This window comes from Hippocampus guttulatus, chromosome 13, assembly GCF_054856545.1.
Source record: "Hippocampus guttulatus isolate MCC_2025c chromosome 13, RoL_Hgut_1.0, whole genome shotgun sequence".
In the NCBI taxonomy this organism is placed as follows: Eukaryota; Metazoa; Chordata; class Actinopteri; order Syngnathiformes; family Syngnathidae; genus Hippocampus; species Hippocampus guttulatus.
This window is the reverse complement of record NC_141273.1, coordinates 6710987-6721570: the sequence shown is the minus strand read 5'-3', so window position 1 is coordinate 6721570 and position 10584 is coordinate 6710987. Positions and strand designations below refer to the sequence as shown.

Here is a 10584-nt window from a genome sequence, read left to right as displayed (position 1 = left end):
ACCTAACCGCTCGAAGTCAGCTGGGATAGGCTCCAGCACAACCGCGACTGTAATGAGGAAAAGATTATACACTTGATGGATGGATGGAGTACTCGTATTGATAATTATAAATCTTTTCAGGGTTCAATTTTATTTGTTGTATTATTTTTACAATACAGTACATACAATTGCTTTATCCACATCCTGATGTTTACATAAATAAATAAATGTTTCTTTTTTTTAAATTTGTAAACTTTACTAACATAATTACTGTTCCATACTTTTATTTTGAAATAAGTAGCAGTGGTTTTGCTGTTAATTTGAAAGTAGCGGAAGTGGTGTGCTATTTACTCGCTCATTTATAATAAGGACTCATTGGTAGCGTTGTGGCTAGCCTGGCAGTAGGTTGTTTTTCCTTGATAGCCGGGGTTCCCACTTGTCACTGCTGAACTCCGTCACTGCAAAATCGATCACCGCAGCGGCTCATTAGACGCACAGTAAGTTCCAGGTTTGTTTTACTTGTGTCGCGACGCAACGCAACATGACTTATCAGCGGACACCTGACCAAAACGTTATGTTTTGTGTCTCTGTCAGCCATGTTACTTTATATCAATCAATGATGCAGCTAGTAACCGTGTTTATTTTTAGCAGCTATTTTTGCAATGCCACCGCGATAAAATAGGCTTGGTGTTTTTTTCCTCGTAATGTTATATTTTGACAATTTGGTGTTGTAATGTAAATGCTAACACTCTGCTGTCAGAAACGTGTTGGTGCTAAATTTAGCGATGTTTGGGTTGACTGTGCTAGCTAGCGCTCGAGCTGATCTGACGCTAGGAAGGAGCTAGCACGGATTGATCATGTCATTACTATGCAATTATATCGAAAACCCCGTCGAAGCAGTTTTCAATGAACAACTACTCTTTCGTTTGTGACAGAATGTCACTCACGCGCTGCAGCGTAAGACGTTTTCAAAAAACAAACAAAAAAAAAAAACATAAAACCGTCCCCTGCCATTAGGTTTGATTAAACATTCTGCATCCTTAGCACTAGATGGTCACGCTTCCCCAAAACCGAACAACAGCTCTGAGGGATCGCAGAATTTCATCAGTATAACTATCGATCTTCCGAAACCCTTTCCTTTAATGCATGCGGTGTATAGGGGTGTGCAATATCAGCTCAAAGATATTTCGATAGTTCTAAAACTCGACGACGATAATTTTACAATACAGTAAATACTGCAAATTTGCACTTGCTGCACAGAACAGTGATGGAGAGGCGCCGTTTCTGAACAACAGCTCATGTTTATATATAAATAGCTTCATACAAAACATCGCACATATACATGCGCGCGTGTGTGTGTGTGTGTGCGCGCACACACATGTATGTACTGTATATACAGTATATATATATATATATATATACACACACACACACACACACATGCATGTATATGTACCCAAACAGTCTAGATTTCTTACTATAAAACAATTAGTACTGTAGTACTTGAGACAAACTCTCAACCTGACACTCATTAATGTGCTTCTGCTTTCAGATGGACCAACAGGACCAGTCCTATATGTTTGCCAGTCTCACGCGGCCGCATTCTGAACAACTGCTGCAAGGCCTCCAGCTCTTGCGGCAGGATCACGAACTATGTGACATTGTGCTCCGGGTGGGTGACGCCAAGATCCATGCCCACAAAGTAGTACTGGCCAGCATCAGTCCCTACTTCAAGGCTATGTTCACAGGTAACCTGTCAGAAAAGGAGACAGCTGAGGTTGAATTCCAGTGTATTGATGAGACTGCCTTGCAGGTAAGATGGAAGCCAGTTAATATCAAATAAATCAGTTGACTTTTCTACAATTCTTTTCCTCGTGTCTCTTTCTTTCCCTTCGTGTAGGCCATCGTAGAGTATGCTTACACTGGCACAGTGTTCATCTCCCAGGAAACGGTGGAATCTTTGCTCCCGGCAGCCAACTTACTCCAGGTCAAGCTAGTACTAAAGGAGTGTTGCTCCTTCCTGGAGAGCCAGCTGGATGCTGGGAACTGTATCGGAATCTCTCGCTTTGCAGAGACGTATGGCTGTCATGATCTGTGCCTGGCTGCAACAAAGTTCATCTGTGAAAATTTTGAGGAAGTCTGTCAGACTGAAGAGTTTTTTGAACTGACGAGGGCAGAGTTGGATGAAATTGTGTCCAACGATTGCCTTAAGGTGGTAACGGAAGAGACTGTATTTTACGCCTTGGAGTCGTGGATTAAATATGATGTAACGGAACGACAGCAGCATTTGGCTCAGCTGCTGCACTGTGTACGCCTTCCACTCCTCAGCGTCAAATTTCTCACTCGTTTATATGAAGCCAACCATCTCATACGAGATGACCACGCATGCAAGCATTTGCTTAATGAGGCCCTCAAATATCATTTTATGCCTGAGCATAGACTCTCCTATCAGACTGTGTTGTCTGCAAGACCAAGGTGTGCCCCAAAGGTGCTGCTGGCAGTAGGAGGCAAGGCTGGACTATTCGCCACATTAGAAAGGTAATTATGGAATCGTAACAGCTGCATTTTCTTCACTGTTTAATGTTAGCAGCATAGCTAACATATGCAATTGGCTTTTCTCTTGCAGCATGGAGATGTATTTCCCTCAGACCGATTCATGGATAGGACTAGCACCTCTCAGTGTTCCCAGATATGAGTTTGGCGTGGCAGTGCTGGACCACAAGGTGTACGTGGTGGGAGGCATCGCCACACACATGAGACAGGGCATTAGTTATAGGAGGCACGAAAGCACAGTGGAGAGCTGGGACCCTGAAAGTAACACCTGGTCTTCGGTAGAGCATATGGCCGAGTGTCGCAGCACACTTGGGGTGGTGGTCCTGGCTGGAGAGCTGTATGCACTGGGGGGCTATGATGGCCAATATTACCTCCAGTCAGGAGAAAAATACGTCCCCAAATTGAAGGAGTGGCAGCCTGTGGCACCAATGACCAAGTCCCGCAGCTGCTTTGCCACCGCCGTACTGGATGGCATGGTTTATGCCATTGGAGGATATGGACCGGCTCATATGAACAGGTACTTTTCTCATTTAGTTGTGAAATATACAAGTATGGGGTGGCACGGTGAACGATTGGTTCGCGTAGCTACCTCACAGATCTGAGATTGGGGGCTCAAATCCATGCTTGCTGCATGTTCTCCATGTGCTTGCACTGCTTTTCTCCCAGTACTACAAATTCCTCTTTTTTCAACCCAAAAGTATGGATGTTATGTGCATTGAAGACTTCAAAATGGTTGTTGATCTATTTCAGGGGTCACCAACGTGGTGTCCACGGCACCAGGCAGCCCACGGGCCTGTTCAAATCATAGTTCACCGGGATGCGACTTTATGGTTTCCTATGAATGTTGTCAAAGTGATCATCTAAAAACGTCAACACTACCAGTGATTTATTGAGATAAAGTGTTGCATGTTGATATTTGTCTATTTCTTAATTCTGGGAAATAATCATTATGAGCAGTGTCTCCACGTAAATTAATATAATTGATTATTAATAATACCATATAATAATATTTTTAAAAGACATTTGAGCAAATGTGTATATCAAACTGGTCGCCCTTTGCATTAATCTGTACCCAAGAATTAGCGCTTTGCTTCAAAATGGCCAGTGTCGCCTGGTCTAAAACATTTGCAAATACACAAGTGATCTGAGCCCATAGGTCCCTGCTACGGCTTAAACATTTGTCCTCCACAATCAAGGCTCTTATGATCAAAACAAGGTCAAGTGCAATCAGATCAGATGAGATTGGACTGCATGATTCTGATTTGCGTAAATAGTGGCCTCCACTTGAATAAGACCCCAAGCCCCAATTAATTGCCGGGTGCGCTACTCGGCCACTTGAATAAATGAAATAAAGGGCACAGCTCAAATAGTCTCGACTTGGTTGGGTAATTACTTCTATAAATTTAAACAGTTTTCCTCCCATTGGACATTTTAATGACCTTAATCTGTGGATGTGCAACAACATTTCAAACCAGTGGATGAATGCATATCCATCATATGAAATTGAAGTTGCTTTCTTGAGGCCACAAAGTCACACAAACAAGCATTCTTTCTCTGAAGAGTTTGATCGTTTTTTTTTTTTTTTAATATGGAAGTCAAAGCTCAGGATGTCATCTATTGCTAAGAAAATGGCGGGGGCTTGTTTATGAGTGAAATCAAAAGTGAAGTAGAGGCTGAAGTTTCTGTGGCTCTCTGGTAAGCACCGTCTCTCTTGCTCGTTTCCTTGACTCCCGAAAGCCTTCAGGACTTTGTGTTTGGACAGAGATTCTCTGGGGACTGATGCTTTTTTTCCGCTCTTTCTCCCAGTGCCTTTTGTTCACTCGCCACATGCAAAACAATCCCAGATTGCCAATGTTCCAGCGTGTCTTTTGGGGATTTATTTCATCGATTTGTACAGCACCAAATTTATGTTGTATGGGATGTACTGATGTTATGCTTGTGTTGTTTGGGTGTGACCTATGCTGGTACACGTTAAAGAAAAGCACACAGAGTACTGCCCTCTGCCAAGGGCCAACAGAAATTCCTGGTTGTGGTAGTTTACTCCTTTCTATCTTAACCGTGATTGACTAGTAAATGTTAACTACGCCTCTTCTTCACATAGTGTGGAGCGGTACGACCCTAGCAAAGATGCCTGGGAAATGGTAGCCCCCATGGCAGACAAGAGGATCAATTTTGGCGTCGGCGTCATGCTTGGCTTCATATTTGTGGTGGGGGGACACAATGGAGTCTCTCACCTCTCCAGCATCGAGAGGTATGATCCACACCAGAACCAGTGGACGGCCTGTCGACCAATGAATGATCCACGCACCGGTGAGTGAAATCATACAGGAGTTGAAAATGTCGTTTGGTATGTTTTCAAGTGGTCAATTTCTATTTGGACAATTGCTAGGTTCTCTACAGAAAACAACTAAATAACACACAAGTGAAATAAAGTTCGACCACATTTATTTAACACATGACATTACCTTACATGAGCATGCTTTTCTGAATACATTCCTTTTCAATTTCATATGAATGGATGCTTCCACTGGGGGAAAGAGTGAGATCCATTGGATCTGCAGGTGTGTGTGTGATCTCAACATTGGTCACATAGGGTATCTCTTGACACAATGATTAAGCCATGGCATTTAGTATTATAACTTTAGCATTTTGTTGAGCAACTTTTAGGACCCATATTCCAGTATCTTAAACAAGTGATTCTCAACGAGGGTGCTGTGACAAAATAGTGTGCCGTAATAGATCATCATAGGTGACCCCGGAAACTATACAATTCCACTTGATTTGTCTGAAAAATAATGTATTAATTTCAATCATGTCTTTGATCACCTATCCATGCTAGTGACGTGTGTGTAGTGACCGACGGAACAATGAAATGCTTTTCTATTAGATGGCAGAGAAGGTAAACCCGTGTATCCACCAGTTGCCATTTATACAACAGAATAAGTCATTGCTTCCAGTGAGTATATCGGCGTTGTGTTGAATTGAACAGGTGTAGGACTCACAATGAGTATGTCATTTCGGGAGTAAATTGTGACACATTCATCATCATTTCAGTATCCACACATTTTGTCGCATTTTTGTTTGGTGGTGTGATTTGGGATGGACTAATGTCAAATATGTCCTACTAAAGATTTCCGCAGTTGTTTCATTTCACTTTGATGGGTGGGCAAGCACTCTGAACATCCAACAATTTTCTATCCAGGCAAATAAAAGGACATTTTCCATGATATTTCTGGGGATAAAATATCAACCTGTGGGATATCATAATATCTCCAGCAGTTTTAATGCCGCGATATAAGTTTGTCCTCAACTTCAAGACCATAGCCAATTAAATAACTGAGTATGTGATAATTTCCTTAAGATTTTAAAGTAAACCTTCATTGAATTGCACCCACTGATATCCTTGTGTCTTGCAGGTGTGGGTTCTGCCATAGTGGACAATTACCTCTATGTTGTGGGAGGTCACTCAGGATCATCTTACCTGAACACTGTCCAACGCTATGATCCCATCTCAGACAGCTGGTTGGACTCCAGCGGCATGATTTATTGCCGCTGTAACTTTGGTCTGACTTCCCTTTGACCCATGGCCCAGCCAGCGAGCACCTAATGAGTCAACTTGAACACAAAGATGCCCCCCAAAAACAAACAAACAAAAAAAAAATCATTGAATCTTTTTCCGCCCCAACATCTTTTTCATTGTCTAGGTGCGAAGGATTGCCAAACACCAGCATGAGCAGCAAAGGACAAGAAGCCTGCTGGCTGGGTGGCTGGATGGATAGATCGATGTGATAGGCTAGCTTGCTGGCTGATCAGTGGGCCATTGGGGGGTTTGTCTACAGAGAAGATGGAGCCCTGCCCTCTTGTGCTGCTGCGACGGCCATGAGGACACATCTGCTCTGTCTGCTGGACCACAATGAAGACTAGGAGCCATTTCTCAGAGGATTACGAGGAAAAATTGTTACGTTTTGTTTCAAAATTCCTGTACTTTAGCAACCCCCCCCCCCCTTTAGCCACTGATCAGTTCAATCTTTTTTTTCTAATTTCCCCTGCTGCAACAAGGACCATGTGTTTGACTGCTGCAGAACAGTAGTTTGTGTAGTCATGAATGTTTGTTGGCTACGTAGATGTGTGTCCGTGTGTGTGTCCGTGTGTATGCTTAAGGGGTATCTGCATGTCGGATAGGATTGTTTTTGGTCTAGCGTCTGCACGCAGAACTCATGCTCGTGCTTGCTGACACGAGGTTCTACATCAGAATATGTGCTTCACAAAAATAGGAATTTAACTTTTTCTATTTTCTCAACAAGGGCTGCGTTTCTCTCACGTGTAAATAGTCTAAATTAAATATATAGATATGAATATATCCTGAGTGCATTGCCTGTAAATGTTTTACCACACTGGGTCACTTGTGTGTATGCGTGTGCGGAGGTGTTATGTGTCTCCATTCTCTGTACCCCCTCCACCCTTGCATCTTTAAAGGCACGTTGTGCTCTTGCTTCTCTTCCTTTTGTTGAACCTGACCCTCTGTGCATCCTTTGGTCTGTCTGCAATGCCAACTGGTGCTATATTTAGGATTCAATGCGGGTCTGTGTTTGCCTCGCACAACTGGGTCAATCTCTGTCTGCTCCTTAAAACGGTCTTAGGTGTTCATCTTTTAAAGCACATGCACCCACCCATACAAATAGCATTCAAAATTAATCCCACCCATTCCCACTGTTTTTTTTTTTCCAGACAGCAGTCACTCCAAAGAAGACACTTAGTTACGTTATCCCACCCGCAGGTTAAAATGCATTCCCCATTCAAACAAGACTAAGATCACAAATTCTGCAACGCTCCGAAGCATCTTTTCTTCCCTCAATTGCAGCCGTCATTCCTCATGTGCCACAAATTCAAAGTGTTTTTTTTTTCTTCTTTATCGTGGCATTACATCCCATCATGCTGTCAAACAGCTGTGTGAAGGTGTCTTCACCCACCGTCCGGCCCAGCAAAATAATGGAAGTGTTGTTTATATTTAAGACAAACTTTGAACACTTTGTTTGCAAGGTCCGAGTTGCACTTAACTTCCCACTCTCCACCCTCCCCCAAACAAGAAACAACAACTTGATTTCATATTGTAAGATGTGCATATATGCATTTAGGATAATGGCATTTACATTGTGCCATAAGAAAAAAATGTTACGTTTTGCGTCTTTTAAAAGCCAAGGCAATCTTGTTATTGCTGTTAAGGAGCATGTGTTGATTCAACACTTGTGGCTGTTAACTCGGATCAAATGCCACTTAAAGATGTAAGCCTCATTTTGATGTGCATGCTTGTTCATTCCATTCATGTTTTCTTTTAAGGTACAGGTAGATTCAAACACACTATTTCAGGTACAGTACACAAGAATAGCAACTTTTTTGTTGTTGTTGTTCTTTTTGCATAGTCATATAGTTACATATAACAAGCCAGGAGATGCACTCTTCCACATAGCCCTTGACGTGTTAAATTACTGTAAACCATTTTCCTAATTATAATGCGAGAGGTTTGAATTACGGTAGGTCCACTGCAAATTTCACAAGGGTTGATGTAGTTTGAAAATACTTTTCTTTGAATTTTCAAACATGGTATATTTTAGAAAGAGATAAATCGGTACTTGATTCATGATTTATATTGTTTCATGTCCTGTAACCTTGTTTTGTCAACTTTTTTTTTTGTCAACTTCCTTCCAGAATGGCCAGCACAAATTACGCAGGCGTAATTATGAGCTGACACCATAATGTCTGTTAAACATATATTTTTTTGTTTTTTAAATAAAATAAATTTTTGGAATGAGGCTGAGAGTAAATCTGCAAACGTGAATCTGCAAAAAGAAAAAGGATGTTCAACCTGAGTTTGTACACTTGTGGCCTAACTAATGTCATTGCCACCGCTCTCACCAAAGTGCTTGTTCAAAGAAATCTGATGGACGACCACTCGTATGTTTGTGTTTGAAAGGAAATCCCTTTGAAACTGATGTCAATGTTAGCCAAATGACCACTCTGCTTCTTTTTGTCAATGTCCCATCGTGTGACTGGGGGTGATGATGTTGAACTTCACTCTCCTGTGGATTGAAACTGGAAATACAAGCTATTCCTAGCAACAGTAGCCTTCCACTTTTGATTGAAATCCATTTTACATACATTGTAGTCAGTCTGTGAGGTGCAGTTGTACCCAGTTTTAAAATAAATGCCTGCCTTAAAAGGTACAGTCTGCTTTTCTCATACCTGTCAGTAGAATGCAGAAATCGACAAATACGATGTATCCCATTTTTAAAAATGAACTTCACATTTGGCAAACTGCAGCTAAAATACTTGAAATGGGCCAGGGAAAGCAGTTATAAGACTCAAAATCGCTGGCGTCGGACAGAAATAGGAGATGTCAACATTTTGTCAATTTGATATCGTTTTTTTTTGCAAACTGTACATTATTGGTCAGTTGAGATGCGTGTGTGCTGTTTTTTTTTTCAATCTGAAATGATGAAAATTGATTTCTTTATTTGACAAAGCAGTGTAAATGGCTGAGCAAACATGCTCTTTTTTTGGAGGGGGGCCACGGGGAGGGGAGGGGGGGGGGGGCTCCTGAAAACTGATGATTATCATTGGGAAGAATTCCACCAGACAGTCATAGTCCTGATATAAGAAAAAAAAGAATATAAACGTTTTTCTTTTTTCTGTAAGAAATGCCTGACAAAATATTTCATAAAGCATCCAAATTGTGCAAATTCTTTACCAATTTGCTAACAGCATGCAGTCCCAAATCTTCAATTACTCACAAAACTTTCGCAATTTTTTGAATCTAATTTGACAGGAAATTGTGTTTATAATGCGTATTTGGTAGTATTGCCATTTCTTAATATTTGATGAAGTATACAGTATTACACTATGATACCATTCATACCAAGTAAGAGGTTTTGCACAGAATTTTGTTGGCATCCTTAAATCCGACAAGGGAGCAATAATTATATTATTAATGTGTATGAGTCATGAAAGGATTTCAAAAAGCAATTTGGGACGGCTGTTGCTAATTTAAATGTGCAAGACTGATCGATTCACGTGGATGCAGCAGAACCTCTGGTGATTGGTCGAGCAGGATCAGACGTCAATTGTCCTCTGTTGAAGAGAGTGCCGCCCTCTACTGTGTACCTTGCAGGATTGCCAGACAGGTAATCTTTTATTCTCCGAGGCAAAAGTGTGGAATCTTCCAGGTTTTTCTCGATTGCACAGACACATTTCCCGGAAGCTGCTCTACTTCAAACCAAACACCTGTGCATTTAGCACTTGGACATGGAGTAAAAAAAAAGAAAAAGTTCCCCTCTAAAATCTTTTGCATTTAGTGTTCTTTGTTAGTGACATTGTAATATTCGTCTCAAGTTTTCGCTGAGAGGCAACTTGGGCTAGAAGAATTGGACCACAGCTGTGTGAATAGGGTCACTATGAGGAATCTTACGAGGACATTGTGTCATTGTTGAGAATAGTTGTTGGGGTGAAAAATTCTTAAATGCATGATAATAGTGATACGATACTTTTGGAGCTGCACACACACGCAGTCCCGAGGAATGTTTTTTGTTCAACTTTTCTTATGTAAAATGAAGGTCTTGGCTCAAAGAAGGTTGGTACAGTAGTACTACTTTATAAAAACTACACAGTTCTAAAGTTGCAGTAAAGAGTAAAGTACATTTTCTTCTCTTTTATGTGCAACATTTAACTTTGACCGCCTTCACAACATCAACTCTCGATTTCTAACATCAACTCTCGATTTCTCTTTGTATTCCTGTATTAAAAAATAATGACTCAATGTCATTACCCCTTGTCATGTTATCGAGGACTTTGTAAATAAAGTACATTAAGATGCTAACGCACTGGAGCATAGGCAAAATTACTTGATATAATTTTTTATTTTTTTTTACATAGATACAGTATTGCTCGGATCAATCCCACAATTCTGCACCCTATTGCTGATACTGTACAACCCTGACAGTGAAGAAACGCCCTTTTTCAAAGCACCAATGGTTGTTAAAACCAAGTTGAGGGATTTTA

At 41.1% G+C, this 10584-nt stretch overlaps 1 protein-coding gene across 1 annotated transcript; it reads left to right on the top strand.

The window, feature by feature from the left end:
- Nucleotides 1–345: 345 nt before the first annotated feature.
- klhl28 (kelch like family member 28) lies at nt 346–8753 on the top strand. Its single transcript, XM_086127962.1, has 6 exons — nt 346–476; nt 1532–1792; nt 1880–2517; nt 2606–3049; nt 4634–4842; nt 5949–8753. The coding sequence occupies exons 2-6, from the start codon at nt 1532–1534 to the stop codon at nt 6110–6112; spliced, it is 1716 nt and encodes a 571-aa protein (XP_085984088.1). The 5' UTR covers nt 346–476; the 3' UTR covers nt 6113–8753.
- Nucleotides 8754–10584: the final 1831 nt, after the last annotated feature.

Excerpts from the sequence above, each read along its gene's own strand:
- klhl28 (XM_086127962.1), top strand. The coding sequence starts at position 1,532 with ATGGACCAACAGGACCAGTCCTATATGTTTGCCAGTCTCACGCGGCCG. Across the intron at positions 3,050-4,633 it reads GGACCGGCTCATATGAACAG|TGTGGAGCGGTACGACCCTA; the intron begins GTACTTTTCTCA and ends TTCTTCACATAG. Across the intron at positions 4,843-5,948 it reads AATGAATGATCCACGCACCG|GTGTGGGTTCTGCCATAGTG; the intron begins GTGAGTGAAATC and ends TGTGTCTTGCAG.